A 19,774-nucleotide genomic window follows, 5' to 3' on the forward strand; every position below is an offset into this window, starting at 1 on the left:
TATCTTCTAGCAACACTACATACCACAAAAGGGGGTGGGGGGTTCACTTGGATTTCCCATACCATACTACACAGAGAGTGTGTTGTATGTTGTTTATATACATTAAATAGCCTCACCTTTACTTTTTTATGACTACTTTCTGTCAAGCCATTTCCCTGAGTACTTTTCTAACTCCTTTTTATTTTCTCTTATTAAAAAAGTGGTTTTGTTTGTTTGTTTTGGTTGCACCGCACGGCAACCCTTGCCCCATGCAGTGGAAGTGTGGAACCTTCACCACCGGGCCTCCAGGGAAGTCACACCTCACCTTTCCTTTTTCCCCATGATTTTCCAGAGGAGAAGAGGTTCTAAAATTGCCTTGAAAATTACCATGATATATATTCACTTTTAATCCATTATCTCCCAGCTTTCCCTTTCTTGTTTCTAAGTTACTCCTGTATATGATAGGAAATATAGGCGTTCATCAGTGTAGAAAGCAGTTAGCCTTAGAAAGAATCAGGAAAGACAACGGGAAAAAAACACAACCACCTGTGTTTCCAATTACCAGCAGATGCTTCCATTTATTCTAAGCGTTCTTATTCAGTTAACTGTACAAATTCTTAATCATATAAATGTGATAGTGTTCCAGCCTCATGCTCTTGATTACCCTTGTCTTCCAGTGGATTTCACATGCCTTTTGCTTCTGGTGTCACTTTCCCACGAATGCTATGTCTCAAGCTGCCTGAACTCCAGGTGATACCTGATAAAGAATTCAGCCTGTTGCAGAGTTTATCTTTTTTGTTTTGCTTTATATTTCACTGTGACATTGCAGTACATTTCTCTGAGTCAGCAGCAGGGTGGACCACTCGCTGGTTATAGCTCCATGAATGCCTACTTTCTTTCCATCTTTGCTTTGTGGAGTCATCTGGTCACCATTCATTCATGCCTGGAGTATTACAGTGGGAAAGATCACCAGGCTTCATCTGAAGACTGCCTTACACAGACCTTTAATAAATCAAATGAAGGAGTACGTCTTGGTGAGAATATCCATGATGATGGAGATCAAAGACCCAGAGCCTTGCCTGTATTTCAATCATTCTGAAAAGAACAATGGCCCCTGATGACTCAATGGTAAAGAATCTGCCTGCCAATGCAGGCAACTCAGGAGACACAAGTTCAGTCCCTGGGTCAGAAAGATCCCCAGGAGAAGAAAACAGCAACCCATTCCAGTATTCTTGCCTGGGAAATTCCATGGCCAGAGGAAACTGGTAGTCTACAGTCCATAGGGTCACAAAGAATCAGTTACAGCACAGCAAAATGCTGGAAAGGGGGAGGGGTGGCAAAATTAGTCTTAAGTAAATTTTGCTTGAAATTTCAAAAACAGCCATTTATTGTATATATATTCTTTCTTACAGTGGCCCATACTGTTTAGTCAACCTTATTTTTAAAGTTAATTCATAAGGGAAAAGAAATGAATGAAACAAAATTTCAATGCCAAGTAGTTCAATATCATGAATGCCTCTGGATATAGCCCTTGCTCTTTTTTTTTTTTTTTCCATTTATTTTTATTAGTTGGAGGCTAATTAAGCCCTTGCTCTTATATTGCAGCTCTGGTTGCTTATTTCCAGTTGAGAGTAGTTATCCTGGGCCACTATTGATTGTTTTCAAAAGTCTTACTACGTGTTCCTATAAAGAAGGTCACTTTTGCTTAATTTTCTTTCATAACTAACGTTGAAGAGGCAGAAAATATCTGCCACTTAGTACGCCTCTCGCCTTACATCCCAGTGTGGACTGCAGACCAGCAGCCTTGTCATCCCCATGGAACTTCCTAGAAATGCAGGGTCTCAGGCCCCACCCAGACCTGCCCAAACCAAATCTTCATTTTAATAGAATCTCCAAGTGATCTGTGTGCACACTAACATCTGAGAAGAACTGTTGTAGAACAGCATCTGAGAGACACCTTTTGGCGTAGATATTTAATGTAATTCATAATCACCAGGAGGTAATATGTGAGGGAAAGAGGGAAAAATAAATAATAATTTGAGGAGGCAGTAGGATTACACTTCATACACATATAGTCGAAACTTCCTTCTTCCAAATTGACTTTGAACTCCATAAACATAAACATAACTGAATGCCAAAGGGAAAAAAAATAAATGCTCTTAGAAGGTTTTATTCCTTACCATTTTCTCACTTTCCTTTTATGTTGTTTATACTAATAATATTTCTATATCTTATTAGTGATCTAGTTTATTTTGATTATATTAATAGGGAAAAAAAAATCTCACTCGGGCATTTCCCAGCAGGTCTTTGAGGATGTCTGGACAATCTCCCCTCCAGCCTTCTGGAGGTCTTCTTAGTTCTTGAGAGTTCTTAGTATTAGTTGAGAGTTGTTAGTTCTTAGTCTTCCCAGTTCTTGAGAGATACAGAACCCATGTATCTCTCTTGCAAAAAAGAAGTAAAGCATATTTCAGACTTTGTTTAAGCCACTTTTGAAACACTCTACTTGGTTTTATGTACTATACTACCTTGAAAAACAGTTGTGAATTCAACAAAGATGAGCTAAGAGCTATCAAAATTATTAAAATATTTGAGGATTATAGACCCCGAAGGAAAAGATTGGAAGCCCATGTGGTTTGTTTAGAGAAACGAAGCCAGGGGGAAACCTGAGACACATGTTCGTCACCACAGCCTACAACACAAAGCTTTGCAGCTCATGAACATCAAACACAACCATTAGTCACTGCGGCCGGAAATTGAAATTCTAATCACAGAAACGGATACAGTATTAATCAGAACACAAAATAACCCATGGTAAAGATGGCACAGGCTTACACTCTAGACATGATTCATAACTGTTATCACACCTCCCAAATGCAGTTACAATGAATATTTATCCTACTGAGTTTCTTTTAACACATATTTTGTCATTCATCTATGCTCATTCACATGTCAATCATTTTTCCCACCTCTCCCCACCTTTGTATCATTAAATCCCTGACTATCTATCTCTCCCCTGGGGCTACTCTCCAATACTCTCTCCAATACTCTGTCTCTGACTTCCCCTACTCCTGCATCCTCATGCAAAGCATGAGTTTCCAAAGTGGGACCTAATTCAAGGATGGGGAGTTTGACTTTTCAGTTTTTTTATAGATCTCAGGAAAGTAGAACCAAAATTTCAGTTTAGATAAACTGTCAGTTATGATTTCTTATAGCTTAAAAATATCATTTAAAATTTTTCAGCACATTATTGCTTATTTAATCTTATTTTATCCTTACAAGTAGATAAAAGGCATGATGGATAATGTTGTTATTGGTACCATACCCTTTTGTAAATGGGCTTCCCTGGTGGCTCAGATGGTAAAGAATATGCCTGCAATGCAGAAGACCTGGGTTCTATTCCTGGGTTAGGAAGATCCCCTGGGGAAGGACATGGCAACCCACTCCAGTATTCTTGCCTGGAGAATCCACATGGACAGAGGTGCCTAGCAAGCTACGGTCCTTAGGGTCACAAAGAGTTGGACATGACGGAGTGACTAAGCACACACTATTTGTAGATAAATCTCTAAGTTTGAGGCAAAGCTCAGTAGTGAGACTGAAATACAGTTTTTGTAACCCTAAGACATTAATAGTAGTCTTGAAGGACTTCTTGGCTATTTCATCATTATAGTTATTTTTGAAGAAGGTGACACACCCACGAACATGGAATTATGAAAAGTATACCACCACTTACAACCTTTGCCAATCAGAAATAAGTGTCCCTGGTAGTCCAGTGGTTAAGACTCTGCTCTCCAAATGCAGGAGGTGTGGATTTGAGCCCTGGTTGGGGAGCTAAGATCCTGCATGTGGCATAGCATGACCAAAAAAAAAAGAAAGAAGTTCTGAAATCCCAGAAAGGTTTCAGCCAGAGGATGCCATGGTCACACAGCAAAGTATCAGGTGATGGAGAGAGCAGGGAGGGGGAGCCAGGTGGAGAAAATCAAGTCTTCCAGTCATTTTGTCCTCAACCCCTGTGTTATTGGGCTTTTTTTTTTTTTTTTTTTTTGCAGGTTAACTCTCAGTGACAGGAAATTTAGCATTAGCTAGATATCTGAGAACCAGGAGAGAGGTCTGATGCCAGCTAAAACTCTGGTTTCTCTCTTTAAATGTCCAAAGAAAATAGAAGACATCGTAAAGCACAGTGAAAACTCAAAACAAGGTGGGGAAGGCCAGACAGGTTCCAGTGCCTGAGAAAGGACCCAGGGGCTGGTAAAGAGATTCTCTCCTCTGCTGTTGCTCTAGCTGCTAATACATATTTGCAGAGTGAATAAGGGAATGATTGGTTGTAGTTTAGAAACCTGTTGTGAAATCACACTATGAATCTGTCAGCTCAGCCTCCTTCTACCTCCCCCCACCTCGCCTCTCCTCATCTTGCCCCGCCCCTCTCCTCCCTTCCCACGTGATGGTGGAAATATGTGCTGCCTTCTATGGTCGGTCTGTAGACCAAGTCCTTTTCCCTACTTGCTGGCATGATTCCTCAAGATTAGTTAAGGCCAAAGTTATTACATTTCTATGTCTCCTGAAGGACACTGTAAATTGTTTGAGCTTCTTCTACTTAGACTACCTTAAACAAAGTCGAAAGACCTGTTTTTCCTCCTTTGCTCATTGTGAATTGCATTTGAAATGCATCTGTGAAACCCTGGGTGGTCGTGTGTGTGTGTGTGTGTGTGTGTGTGTATTTATATATCCTATATCCGTATTTGAACTGATGGAGAGAAAAGCCCAGGACAAAATGAATAAATTGCCTCAACAGTCTCAAATTTTTCTTCAAATATAGAAACAGGGTGGGAGTTAATAAGTATTTAAAGTACTTGCAAAATACCTTAGTGAGAAGACGTTGATTAATTAAAATGAAGTTTTGTGAGAATCTAATCTAAAATTGAAATGCATGTGTATTTCTGTTTCTATTCTTTAATGTACATTCTATAGAATGATTAGAAATATTTAATATTGTTAATATTTTCTTTTTAAAGTCATGTATAGTAAGGGCTTAGCAGCCTATCAACTAGAACAGCCATAAATCCACAATATTTTTACGGAGCCCCCAGAACACTAGAAATTCTTCAAGATGATCCAGGTTCTAAAACATTATGTTTCCAAATCTTTTTTCTTGGTCGTATACCTTAGCATTGTGGTTATCAGTTCTTTTCTTTATAGCTGCAGACACACAACAAAGTTTGATATTTTAGGAATCCATTGGAACAAGCTGTTTTGATTTTGTTAATTCTCATGACATTTCTTTCATACAAGAAGAGAACTATGCTACTTTCCTCTTCATGGGAAGTTAGGTTGACTCACATGCTTGAAAAAAAAAGAACTTATTTTGAAAGTCTATCTTATAATTTCCTGTTTGTAGCATATTAAGTACTGATATTAAGACTTAGAAGAATCCTTACAAGTCACATAGATGAGACCTCTTTGCTCTATGAGTTCTCTGGGCACAGACCTTCCCCATTAGCCCCTTCTCCTCTTCCCTGGTATAGTAATCAGTGAATGATGTAAGGGAAAAATCATAGGTTTACAGGTATGCTCTTCTCAAGTAACTATCTGAAAGATAAAAGAGATGCTAGCCTACAAAATGGAACATAGCCACCTTTTAGAAGATTTGTGAGGGATAGTAGTTTTAGTCCAAGTGCTAACATCTCATCAGTTTGTCCCAATCTCTTGAACCTGTAGTTGAGCCAAAACTCTCCTGAGCCAAGCTTTCTCGCAAGATTTCCTGTACTTCCTGTTTCTATGTGAGCCAGAAATACCATGAGAATGACCTTCCCTGTGGTATTTCTGCACTTCTACCGTGGAATGAAGATAATCCCATACTGGGGAGAATTTTTGTTTTTAATTGTACAGTATTTTTAATTTTCCAAATGTTCTAATGAAGAAGATTCCTCTTTGAGGATGAAAACTTGAGATGGCATTTTCCTGGCCTTTATTTCGACTATGAAGTATTCATGTTCAATGATTCAACATTTTGTAACTTCTCTAAGGTACTTTTACATGGAAATATGTAAAATTATATCGAGAATACAGTGGAAACTTATATCCTAGGATTTTTTTAAAAGTCCTTCTTAAAGGAATGTGCAATGAAGAGTTATATTCTTAATACATTAGTGTATGTAACATATTATATCATATATTTGTTTTCTTTGTTCTTAACCCCTTTGTTCCAAGGGTCAGGATATCCTGATGCTAAGTACTATTACAAAATAACTGAACAAAAATAAAAATAGTCAAACACTTAGGAAACTCTTCAGTTGTTATGTCAAGGAAGTTTGTGACTGAGGAGTGAGTATAAGACACTATTCAGGAAATATGCTAATAGAGGACAGCAGCCTACGTGTGCTTATTGAATAAAATTGTCTCAATTCTGGAGAGCTCGAATGCCCCCAACCTGATAGAAGGGTAAGATAAGAACTGGGAGGGCTGTCAAAAGTGGTAGAACTGTCAGACTGAGGCTTAAATCCCTTCATCTCTTAACAAAGAGGGAAGTTTAAAAAGGCCCATCTTTCTCATAAGTGGGTCATTGATTATTTCCTAATTGGGTTGTATGAATATCTGGTTGTTGTAGGAAGAGCTGCTTGGTCAATATTTTAATCATTAAACTCACAAGCAGCAGTGTCCTAAATGTGTTTTATTGTTGTTTCTTGTCCTTAAAGATGTTGACCCTTCTTCACCCATTACGAAAGGTTTGCCAGCATACTTTTCCATCCAGAAAAAAGAAAGCCACTCAATTCAATGTAGAAAACAACTTCTCACCCATGGGTTTAGAGGAATAATCATAATAACAATAACAATGTGACAGTAGCTTTTGCTAGTTTCAACTTTTAAAACATGAGGTGAGGGAGATGAAAATAATACACACCCTACATTGGTCCTTATCCTCTCTCCTAAAGAAACAGCAAATGATTGTGTGATCAAACAACCCCAAAAGGAAAGCAGAACAGGAGCAACAGATTGTACATCAACAAAATAAAATGCCAAACAAAATAAAACCCTTTGCAATGCTGAGACATGAAAAGGAAAGATGGGATTGTTACAATGGCCTCCCCAAGAAAATAGGAGTTAGCCACGTGAATGTCCAAGTTCAAATTGCTCCTACCAACCCAATTTGCTGGCAAAATACCACCTCACTTTGATTTGTGTCAGGGCTTTTCACACTAGCTCCAGGGGACAACCCCTCTGCTGTGCGAATTCTCACTTCTAGGCTGAGCGCCTCCATCTCTGAACCTTGGGATCCAAGACAGGTGGCCCCTGATTGTCCTCAATTCAACCACTGTTAGGTGGGGGGTGCCATTTGTGGCCCAAATGTCATGTCCCCAGCGCTCTATCTCTGGAAAGCGATTCTTCAACACTCTTTTTGCTGTCATTTACGTCCCCAATGGATGTGCTTTAAAATTATTATTCCATCCCAAGCCATGTGTCCAGACTTTGCAACCTCACCGCACGTTTGCATGAGGATCTGGATGCTTCCCCAAGTCACTTCTTTCAAAGTTAGCTCTGGAATGTGATTCACTGTTATTTCCCTTCCAGCCGAAGGGCAGCTGAGGTTACAAAGGGATTGGACTAATAGTCCAAACTTCAGTGAAGTTTGCTGAGAACCAAGTGGCAATGGGGAGGGAGAGTTATGGAGGAGGGGAGTGTGTGGACTGTGGTCCTGGGGAGCAACCCAAGAGCCTTTCGAATAACCCCAGCTCAGCGCAGACTGTGGTGGACCGGCAAGGTGGCCCCTGGCCAGACCTTCCAGAAAGGAGCAGCTGCGAATCGGTCCTGCCAGTCTCAGCCTCCCCTGTTTTCTCCTCGAGGGCTGGAGCTGGGGAAACTTCTAGGTTTCCTGCACCATGAGGGTGACTCCTTACCTGACCCCTTCAGGTAACCGGCCTCTGGAGTACCCCCTCTGAGAGGCTGGCAAAGAGGAGCCCCCCACCTCTTGGCGTGAAGTCCTCAAGGGCTAAACAAGCCACTTGACAAACTTTGACAAGCACCAAAACAGAACTGAGAACAAATAAATCGGAAGAAGATAAAAAGCAAAGGCTAAAACCTCAATGGCTTTTTTTTTTCCCCTCTCTGCTGTCGTTCCAGCTGTAGCCTGGGATTAATTAAGTGCTGCGAAGTCAGTGCCTGAGAGAGAAGGGGGGGGGAAATGCTTTCTCTCTCTAAGGAAGGAGGACAGGAACCGTTCTCACCAGTGAGAAACCTTGGGAAGTGAGTCGCCCTCGCCGTCAGTGTTCTGGAGGGACTGGAGGGACAGGGGGGCCGTGCCAGGCTGGAGGAGGCTTGCCTTTCCGAAGCTGGAGAGGATTTTCCGGGGCTTCGCCTTCCCCTGCCTGGGAAGAATTTCCCCTCTGGTAGCAGCAGCCGCCGCGGCGGCGGCAGCAGCAGCAGCCCGACCTCCTCTTCTGGGGACCAGGGCAGAATGCCTGTGCTCGAGCGCTATTTCCCCTCGGCAGAGCTGGGCAGAAGGTGGACGGCCCCAGAAGGTGAGCTGCCCGCCCCCCTGGGCAGCCGGCCGGGGTGCCAGCAGGGGCCGCTGCCCTGGGACTTGCCAGAGATGATCAGGATGGTAAAGCTGGTCTGGAAATCCAAAAGTGAGCTGCAGGCGACCAAACAGAGAGGCATTCTGGAGAATGAAGATGCTCTCCACAGCATTCCAGGTAAACGGACTGGGAGGTGTGAGAGGTACCAGGGCCAAGTCTGAGGACTTTCAAGTCCCTTCCTTGGAGAGCCCAAAATATAAAAATGGGAAAAGGAAGGAAGGCAAACTGTACCGCATAGGGCCCGAGGGTTGTGATTAATGAATGTTTGCTTTTTTATTGAAATGCATCTTAAAATTAAGAGTATGTGGCAGGAGGAGCCTGAATAGTGGAAAATCAAGAAATCTGGGATCTGGGCTTAAGCTGTCATTTGATTGTCCCGTGGCTTAAGTGAAATTTCCTAAGCTTCAGTCCTGATAAGGAAGGGAAGAAATTGGGCACTTTTTAATGTCTATCCTGTCTTTGCAATTTCTTGTTGATAAGCCAGTTGTCTCTGAGAGAATATTCTTCTTAGGTTGCTTTTTTGTAATGCTTTTTGCAAAGTAAACTATATTTTCTCATTTTAAACTATGGGTTTACAGCATGTATTCCAGTTCCCAGGAATGAGTTTGAACTGAAAATTTTTTATGTCATGAGAAACTTGATAAACTGCCTTGCCTCAATTTCCCCTTTTGACAAATGACAATAATACAAATTTCCCCATTGATATTAGGAAAAATCAACTCACAGATGTGGAAATGATGATTCATAGGAGCTTTGTCATGTTATAAGAATGTGCTGTGTTTGGGACAGTTGAGACGAACTTTGCTATATTTTTAACAGTGGGGACCACACCACAAACACATCTAGGATCCCTTTGGAGGATCCCAAGGGACTCTGATAACACCGTCAACTAAAAATGCAGGGTGTGCTTTTCCTTAGGGAATATGTTGGTAGCTATTTGGAAAGTGGTGGTTCACTTTAGAACGAATGTGAGCATGTGTTTATGCATTTGAAGTCTTGGCTAGCCCAATGCGTGGAATCCTGACATGCCATTGGTGGTGAGAGATGGGGAACTAGATGGAAAAGCTATACCAAAAATTACCTCTTCTTCTCATGGAAAGAGACTAGGAAATCAAAACTCAGCTAATTTTGTTTTTAATCATTTATGCAGAAACTTTTTTAAGTTGCCTAATAATCTAAAGAGAACATTATTAAAAAATAATGCTCTGGGCAAGGGGAAAACAGATTTGAAAGGAATTAAAAAACAAAAAGTGTTGGTCTCTAGTAAACAATGAATACTTAGGAAAGAGAAGGAAACCCATGAGACTGAGGTTTATGTGGCATTTGGGAGATGGATGCCCAAGGAAATGGGTCTTGGTCAGAAAAAATGAGGTAATGCTAAAGCCATCCCATATTTCATGTGAGTTCAAGAAAAATGGAAAAACCCACCTGGGCAGAAAACTTAACTATGACACTTCAACTTTAACCACTCTTGGTTTGTTTCAGTCTAGTGAATGATTAAAATGCATATTTCAAATTACAACTTTGGTAAAGCTACTTAATCTAACAGATGTTAGTTTGTCTGTAGAGATATGTGTATATTATTATTTATATTATGTGCTAGTGGGCATCTAATTCCTGAAAAAGCAATACTATAGAGAGAAAACAAAAGCCCTACAACTTTTTATCACTTAAAGTTACATTTTTTTCCTGGATGTTGTGAAGTTGAGCTAAATGAGTCTCAATGTGCCCGCGGGCCCCTAACCTCTCCCTCAGTGGAATATAGATCAGTGGCCGTGCTGGTTCCCAGGGAGGCTGCTCCCTCCTCTGCTGGTACCCTCATCCTGCCTGCCAGGAAGCAAGATCTATTTCAGCACCTCCCCAAAAGCTGCCTGTTTGCCTTCTCTTCCTTCCCTGCCTCCCCAGCCTCAAGGAGATGAGGGGCTCACAGTTTCTGACATGGACAGAAAGCCATTTTTCATCCATACACGCAGCATGAGTCCATATGATGAAGCCCCAAGGCGAGTTGCTTCACTTTCCAAATTGTCTTGCTCATCCTCTCATCTTGTTGCTGAGGCCGTGTTTCCTCCTCTCATCAAGTGCTCTGTGCCAGTCTCACCCCACCAGCATGATGGTGAGGGACTCAGGAGCACATGCAGATTATTTCCAAAGCCTGGCATCTTTCTATTTTTAGATGGGCTTAAGTTGTGTACGGGGTTTAAGTAGAAGGTTCTTCAAAAAACACCAAGACACCTCGTGTTCTCCTTCTGTCTCTCTCAGATCTGACCCTAGCCTCAGAATCCTCAGACAATTTAGAAATACTTTGACAAATGGAACTATCTCTGTTCCTCCACAGAATCTGAGACTTACCTTATGCTCAGAATGTCTTTTTGACATAGGCAACGGAAAATTTTCATTAAACCTACAAAATCCAGCTCACACATCCCTTTCTTTGTGATGGCTTCTCTGCTCTCCACCCCCCACCCCTAAATCTTCCCCCACAGGCATCTATTCCCTCTCTTTCACATTCTTTACCTGTAAGAACTTCACACATTGCATTTCTAGTACACAACGTTGGCCATGCTAGTAACAAAAAACAGGAAAATTAAATACCATAACATTCTATCTGTGTTTCAACTGCGTGTGATAACAGATAAATAAGTTTACATTTCTAAAAACCATGAAACTGCAGTAATTCTGAAGAGCATCAACAGTCTAGAGAACTTTAGAGACTAAAGTCACCGTTTCTTAGTAAGCTGAATTTAACAGTAAAAGTTCTGGCTTTTCTTTTGCTTAGTGAGGGACATCATTATTTGTCCTTGTACTTCTTAGTTAAGACTGGAACTTTGTTTCATAAGTGAAATAGAAAAGTGCTCTGAGATTTTGCTTAGGTAATAAAGGGAGAAAACAAAAGGATTTGTGGAAAGATAAATGCATACGTAAGTTTTCATGAGAAATATTTAAGATGAAGTACACTAAACTGTGAGTGATGGAAGACAGAGAGGAACAAGGTCTCCTGAAGAGAGTAAGCAAGTTCTACAGAGGAGGTCATACATGGGAATATCTTTGTTAGAGACTAATGCAACTTTTAAAGCAATAGGATGGATTTTGTTTGTTTTTTAAGTCTTTATTTAACAGAGAAGGACCAAAGGGTAAATAGCACAGAAGTACTCATTCTTACTTTTTTTTAATTGGAGTATAATTGCTTAACTAATGTTTCTGCTATACATCAGCCTGAGTCAACTACAAGTGTACACTTATCCCCTCCCTCTTAAGTCTCCCTCCCACCTCCCTCTATGTCATCACAGAGCACTGAGCTGAGCTCTTTGTGCTATATAGCAGCTTCCCACTAGCTATCTATTTTACACATGGTCATGTATATAAATCAATGCTACTGTCTCATTTGGTCCCACCTTCTCCTTTCCTCCCACTCCCCTCCACCCTCCAACCCGCATCCCCATGTCCAGAAGACTGATCTTAAAAAAAAAAAAAAAAAAGCAATATGTTGGGGGAGAGAATGGGGGTTGATAGGACAAAGAGAGAGTCTCAACTTCACACATCTTGGGGCGTGCTTCTAGGCATGGCCCCAGGAGCTGGACAATTGGCAGAGGCACTGCTTGCCCCAGAGAGGGACTCTGGAATGTATTGGCATGCTCAGATTTGGAGTTTTATCTCAGGTCCTTAACTTGTACCCAAGTATTTAATCTTATTAATGCTCATCGTTTTCCCTTTATGAAGCAAATGAAGGATGCCCTAATTGTCTAGTTAACACAAATGGGAATTTAAAGGAATTTAATTTAGGAATTTAAATTCCTAACAAATAGGAATTTAAAGACTAAACAACTTGTCCAGACTCACATTGTGTCAGAATCAGACCATCTCAATCTTCCCAACTCTAATCCACAAAACTAATGTGATCAGGACACAAGCTGAGTAATTTAAATTTAAACCAAGACATTGTTTTATGGGTTATATATTGATGAGCAAACATGTGGACTCGGGAGGTAAGGTAAATCTTGGTCCACGCAGAAAAAATAAAGTTACCATGCAAAATAAGTCAAAGAATTGTGCCTCCTTTACATTTTTAAACTCATTTTGTGGGCTTAGGTTTAAGTCAAGGTTCCAGTGCTGGGAAGATTCCCAGGGGGAGATGCCCATCTATTATCAGTAGAAAATAAGCTTTCAAGCATGGTGGTGAGAGCATGCCCAGAAGAGGGGAGTAGGGAGAAGTAAGAAGGACAGAGAATAAATAAGCAGTTTCTTAAATGCTGTGAGTGCAAATATTATTCTAATTGTGATTCTAGTCAGCAACTTAAGACTAGACATCCCCTAGCAGGACTTGGTCTTAGTTGAATAAATAATTTGATTTCAGAATTCAACCAAATAACTGCAAGCTCTGTAGCTGTGGAACTTACCTTTCATTTTGATATCTATGGTCTAAATTTTACATTATGTTTTACTTATTCATTAAGCTTGTTTCCATTTCAATAAACTTTGGTTACAGAAATATATAAAACATATACCTCCCTCAAAAAGAAAAAAGCATTCATTTTCCCCATAGCCATTATAACTTGTCCTGTCTTCAAGGAGAATAAAAATATCAGAAATTTGCTTTATACTGAGCCCTGAAAATTGAATGACTTCAGAAGAGAAAATATCTAAAAACAATTCACTGATTCCAGAAAGGAAAATTCAAATTGACAAAGGGGCTGTTTTTAAATATCTCAAGTATCAAGCATGATATACATTTAATATGTTGAAGACTGAAATTTTTATTATTATAAAACCAGGAGCATTTATTAGACTGTAATATACACCAGGGACTGTGATAAGTGCCAAAGATTCATGGAGCAATCAAACTTAATAGAAGAACAATTATGAATTTATGAATCAGAATTCCATCTAGAACTTTACTTTGAAAACAAGCATTTGTTAGTTTAAACCTCTATGTCAACTCAAAGTATTGGCTATAAAAACTGGCCAGTAAAATTCAAAAACTCTAGTAAAAAATTCAAGCATACTTTAAAATACTCCTCATTATTAATGATTTCATTCACAGCAGGACAAATTGCTTTGATCAAAGAATCAATTGGTCTTAACAGTAGATAACTTGACATTAATCCATAACATTTTTCTGTGTTCTTGTAGACATGAGCCTCCTCGCAATCTGCTGTTGTTGCTTAGTCGCTAAGTCATGTCTGAATCCTTTGCAACCCCAGGGATGGTAGCCCATCAGGCTCCTCTGTCCATGGGATTTACCAGGCAAGAATTCTGGAGTGGGTGGCCATTTTCTTCTCCAGGGAATCTTCGCAAGCCACAGATCAAATCCACATCTCCTGCATTGGCAGGCAGATTCTTTACCACTGAGCCACAAGGGAAGACCACTCAATCTGCAGCTACTGCATAATAATCACTGAAAAGTCAATCCAGTCTTTATATGTGAATGCAAAATTGAATGAAAACTGGGACACATCATCTCACTTTGAACTAAACCTGTTCTTCATCTGACTTCCTAGTTTTCATAAGTGGCATCACACCTGCAAAAACCCAGGTTCAAAACTTCTCCCTTCAGCTCTCCAAGTCCACTTGGCTCCAAGTCCATAAAATAAGTTAAGAGTACCAGGGTGTCGTTGTAGTATTGAGATTTTTAAAAGTTTAAGACCTGCCTCTCTGTTGTGAACTGTGTAAACTGTACAAGTTACTTCACTTTTCTGCATCTCCATTTCCCCTCCTTTAAAAAAAGGGAGTTAAAACAGCAACCTCTGCAAAAGGTGAGGATTAAATGAGATGATATTAAAAAGTACCTTAAAAAGAGCCTATATCCTACCCCATTCTCAATAAATGTTCACTATCATAATTATTGATATTGCTGCTATTTCCTCAACAACTTACATCCATTGTTTTCTTTCTATTCCATTACATGACCCTGAGCTAAACCTCAGGTTGTTTGGTCTATTATCTTCCAATAGCCTCAAACGCCAGTACTGTCTTTGCACCCCTTCTTTGTCCTCCGTCATTTAGATAAATAACATCAAAAGAAAAATCAGAATATAGCCCCCTTTCAAAATCATTCAGTGATTTTCCATTGCCTATGAAGATAACCCAAATTCTATTATTCTGCATCCAAAGCTCTACACTCTCTGAAACTAGTTTACTTTCCCCACCTTATTTGTCATTATTGCCCTCTAAGCCCTTGTATTCCACTGTGACAGGACAAGCATCCCACAGCCTCCAACCTGCTTTCTGCTTATCATCGCAAATACCTAAAATTACTTTACTTGCCTCCGTATCCCCAATTCCTGTCATCACTGAGGACCACACTCATGTGTCATACCCTCCACAAAGTCTCTCTTGAGGTCACCGAGGAAGTGTGCCTTTCACTTCTGAAGTCTCACTGAACTTTCTTTGTATTTATTTCACAGGCAAATCACTTCTTTATTTTATTATAATTAATATGTATTTTCTTCCTCCCCTCCTAGATTTTCAGCTTTTTGAGAATCTGGAGAACATTCTATTTTCTTTGTGTTCTCCCTAGCATCTTTCACATGTCAGCCGCTCAATACACTTTGATAAGTGAAAAAAAGGAAAATTATCAGAAGGAATAAAATAGCTTACAAGTTGCCATTAAATGCATGAATGAACTTTTTTTCTAGGCACAGATTACTTAAGAAATATGAATTCCAGCTCTTCCTTTTAATGGAATTATTTTTAAACTTATGCTCTGGCAAAAGATCAGGATTAGTCATTACAGCTTTTAAAGGAAAAGAAAAGAATACACAAGAGTGAATTTCAAAACCATTAAAAAGTTATCAAGTATGTGCAGAACTCATATGAGACAGTTCTCTCTTCATATAGAGGAGTTGTCATGTACTGATAATTATCAAATTTTAGAGTAAATGCATGTAAATTATGCCTGCTTTTATATACTTTTAAAATAATTACTCTGTTCATGAATCTTGGAACATTTTACATCAACTAAAGTTTCAAAAGTTGCTTCTTTTACAGATAACACTCCGTATATTCCTCAACGTAATTTCAAAAATAGATGCGGAAGGTGTGTGTTTACCCGGTTCTACAAATGAGCTTTTGAGGGGATGAAGCTGAATGGAGGATGTTATTCCCACGTCCTCTGCTCTTTGCCTAGAAACAGCCTCTTTTTTCTTTTCTCCCTCTCCTTCTTTTTTAAAACAAGGCTGGTTTCACTGGACAGCAAAGCATTGACGTTTGTATCTAATTTCTAAAAGGAAAACATTAGAAACGTTATTGTTAAAAGACCAAAAGCTCCAAGTTATTTTTTAATTCACAGAAGTAGCTGAAAGTGTGTGCTGTCTCCTATTATGTGATTATTTTCTCTCTTTAATTATCAATACACTTCAAAGTACATGGTAGGTACATATCACCATATGAAAAATATGATACAAAGCAAACTCAAAGTACTTGTGATTTAACACAGTGCACTTGCCTGGATGTACTCACAATGTAGACCTTGTTCTTTGTTTTTCTGTTTATGTCTCTCTGCCTTTCCATGTATTTGTATTTAGAATTGACTTTAATCTCTTTGTGTGTGTGCTCAGTTGCACTGGATTCGTTGCATTGTGACCCCATGGACTGTAGCCTGCCAGGCTCCTCTGATGGATTTTCCCAGGTGAGCCTGCTGGAGAGGGTTGCCATTTCCTCATCCATGGGATCATCCTGACTCAAGGATCAAACCTGTGTCTCCTATGTCTCCTGCATTTCAGGCGGATTCTTTTACTGCTGAGCCACTGGGAAAGCCCTAAAATACTAAGAGGGCACTCCAAGAGTTTGGATTTGTATCTGTGTACTTGTCTCAAATTTCCTCAAACTACAAACTTATCAGAGACCCTTGCTTCAGAGTACTTCTCACCTAAAGCAATACAGATGGCATGATATTTTATAAATTATACAGTGAGCCCCTGTCCTGAGCATTTTGTTATGACTACCTGTGCTTAGTCACTCATTCACGTCCGACTCTTGTGGCCCCATAGACTGTACCCCGCCAGGCTCCTCTGTCCATGGGATTCTCCAGGCAAAAATACTGGAGTCAGCTGCCATTTCCTTCTCTAGGGATTTTCCCAACCCAGGGATCGAGCCCACATCTCCTGCATTGCAGTCAGAGTCTTTACCGACTGTGAGAGAAGCCTTGTATTACTGTAGAAGAACCTATAGGTTACTATCTTTATCATTAGGAACAGGATAAAACCTAAAAGTCAGTCTTGTATGCAATTGAAAAGCATAACTGACAAGACAAAGCAGGGTTTAGTTGTATATGGTCTTAAAAGTGAGTCCAAGGGGCCAAGCCTATTCCAGAAAACAAAATCCCTGGAGATAAAAAGATAAATTTTGAAAGAGATTGAGTAGCATGCTATTGCATGTACCTGGTAGTAGAACTTGGAAGGTGGAAAAGCCAAGAAATTGTAAAATAAAATCAAGGTGAGAGATATAATGGGAATGAATGCAGATCTTTGGTCAAAGTATTGAAAAAGAAAATTAAATAGTCAAGGGTAATAAGACATATAATGTAATCATTAGAAGTTTTCCCATTGAATCCCCAAATGTTCCTCAACCTCTGGAATTAAAGCCAAAACACAAGATTCTCTTTTTTACTCCCTTCTCCATCTTTTTTTTTGTGGGGGGAGGGGGCATGGCACACAAATATTAATATCTCACAGAAATCTATAGACTTGATGAACGTTTCATAAAACTCCAAAACATACTCATTTAGAGGATCTCTGACAAAAAAAAAATCATTCAAAAATTAGAATTTGCTGAAGAAAATGACTGAGAAAGAAAAGAGAAGGGGACAGGTAGAGCCAAGCATAGGGCACCAAGGAGAAGGAAGAAAAATGAGGTCACTGCAGAAAAGTGGATCCAAGTATAAGAAAGTGTCAGTCGCCCAATTGTGTCCAACTCTTCGTGACTCCATGGACTGTAGCCAGCCAGCTTCCTCTGTCCATGGAATTCTCCAAGCAAGAATACTGGAGTGGGTTGCCATTCGCTCCTCCAGGGGATCTTCCCAACCCAAGGATCAAACGTGGGCCTCCCAAATTGCAGGCAGATTCTTTACCATCTGAACCACCAGGGAAGTAGCTAAACCTAAGAAGCATAATCAAAAACACATACAGAAATAAAGAGGAAAGCAGTCACTGTTAAAAACATTTGTCACAGGGATCTCACATTTCCACATTCAAAGGTAAAATAAATGTACCTGGTTTCTTTTCATCCCCTAATCAAATCTTCCTCTTGAACCCACCCTAATGAGGGGTAAGAAAATTTGAACTAGTTAGCAAGGTGGTGGCCAGTTTCTTCAGGATGAAGTGACTTCTCTTGGGTAAATACTTCCCTCCCCTTGCTCCTCTCCAGGGCGCTCTCTGATGGCTGTGTCTCAGGTTCCCACACGCTCATCTGAGGGTTTCAACCACACGCAAGGCAAAGCGGCAGTCTGAGACAGGGAACCGTGTCCATCTGACCACTGGGCTCTGTCTGATTCTCCTCCCTACAGTCCTCCAGTGTGTCAGGAACAGATGGCCTAACCCATAGCACCTTTCCCAAGAGGAGGAAGCTTCAGTGTTGAAGGGACAAGAAACCATATCCACAGCCTACCTCTCAGCGTTAGTGAGATCTGATAAATGAGAGTGCCTTTATCTTTTCACAAAAGCCGATTCTTAAGATCATTGTTCTGCCACACACACACACACACACACAAATAAAACAGAAAGCCTTACTCTGATGAAATGATGAATAGTGACTCCTTTCTCTTTTCCTTCTTACTACGGTATTCCTAACCATGCCCAGTGGATGCCTCTGGTGAGGTGGATGGGGAAGATACACACAAGAGCATGCAAAAGAAGAATCACATGGATCTCTTTCTAAAAATGTGATCTCCGTGATGCACTGGTGTGCTGCTATGTGCTGAGCCGTGTGCTTGAGAACTGCCTGCTCAATATTATTTATTTTGGTCACATTCCCATGCTTGTGCTGAGTCCGATCATTCTCCCCTTTCTACTCCCTCTCTCTTTCTCTTGAAATATGCTCATGCATTTCAGCAACCATCTCAGGATTCTGACACAGAAAGGTTCAACTGAATGATCATAATGCATGAAACAGGACGCCTACAAGTCACACTTTTCTGATCAGGTTCCCCGTTGAAAGCTGAAGTTTTATATCTAATGCAAATTGAAATTGTTGTCATAATCATACAGACATTGTACTTGGGTCAGGTCTGATACATTATCACTGCTTGAATGTGCTAATTGGAAATCTCTGAGAGTTCTTTTTCTCCTTTCTCTGCACCTTGCCCCTAGGGAGAAGATTAGGTTGGAGGGCACTGGGAGAAGTGTATTGGTATGAAGAGCAGGATGGCTACATATTATAAGAGGGGTCCTTATTTTTTCCAGTATTGTAACAGGAACCATTATTGCCTCCTCCATGGTCGCTGATACTTCTTCTCCTTCTCTGCCCTCTCTATATCTCAGTTGAGGTTGAGATACATTTTTTTGTGCCCTCGTTAGCTCTTTTGAATAGTAGTTGAGTTCTGTGATGTTTTACTTGGAGTAGTACATAATTCTACAATAGAACAAAAGAAAATATTTCCTTGTCAATTAAATCAGTATATAAAATCAAGAGCTGTGAATTCACTGGACTTATAAACTCTAAAGCAGGTTATTTCTACCCTCCTAAATTCTAAATGCCCTATTCTTTGATTTGGTGATGCATGCACCTAGAATGTGAACAGATAAAATTGGCCAAAAACAAATCTGGCGTTGAAAACATTTTTGAAAATATTTCGAACACTCCAAAAATAATTAGAAACATTCTAGGAGGTCACAGAATGGAAAATGATGTTTCAATATGATGTTCAAGTATTTAGCTTATTCTACAATACAATAAGCATCAGTTGAATGGGAATGTATTCCCCGTTTAGAAATAGAAGAAATTGAGACCTATATTTACTGGTTGTTTATTCAAGATACTCAGAAAGGAAAGTAAGTGATTAAAATTTCTAGATTTATTCAATTATTTAATTGAACAACTATCTTCTGAGTGTCTACTCAGTCCACAGCATTGTTACTGTCCCTGAGAGGAAAGCAGAATGAAATGGGATACAACCTGTTTGAAAATACAGGTCTACAAACAAACTGATATTGAGGTAGAATGGCATATGTTTTAAGATATAGTAGAGACAATACTCTGTAGAAACACTGAAGAAGGACCAAGTCTATTGATTCAAC

At 39.9% G+C, this 19,774-nt stretch overlaps 1 protein-coding gene and 1 long non-coding RNA gene across 6 annotated transcripts in view; one reads left to right on the plus strand and one right to left on the minus strand.

The window, feature by feature from the left end:
* Positions 1-19,774, plus strand: part of PDE7B (phosphodiesterase 7B) — a 367,556-nt gene that overhangs the window by 203,284 nt on the left and 144,498 nt on the right. Inside the window, exon 1 of one of the 5 annotated variants that reach the window (XM_043457264.1) lies at positions 8,426-8,663. The exons of the other annotated variants lie outside the window; for them this stretch is intronic. Within the exon in view, the coding sequence (XP_043313199.1) occupies positions 8,426-8,663 (238 nt within the window). Of the gene's footprint in view, positions 1-8,425; positions 8,664-19,774 lie in introns of those variants that run through there. 5 annotated transcript variants of the gene reach the window in all.
* Positions 15,473-19,774, minus strand: part of LOC122434103 — a 69,099-nt gene continuing 64,797 nt past the window's right edge. Inside the window, exon 3 of the long non-coding RNA XR_006267246.1 lies at positions 15,473-15,762. This is a non-coding gene — a long non-coding RNA (uncharacterized LOC122434103). The remainder of the gene's footprint in view (positions 15,763-19,774) is intronic.

The sequence above is a fragment of the Cervus canadensis genome, chromosome 33 (genome assembly GCF_019320065.1).
Source record: "Cervus canadensis isolate Bull #8, Minnesota chromosome 33, ASM1932006v1, whole genome shotgun sequence".
Lineage (NCBI taxonomy): Eukaryota > Metazoa > Chordata > Mammalia > Artiodactyla > Cervidae > Cervus > Cervus canadensis.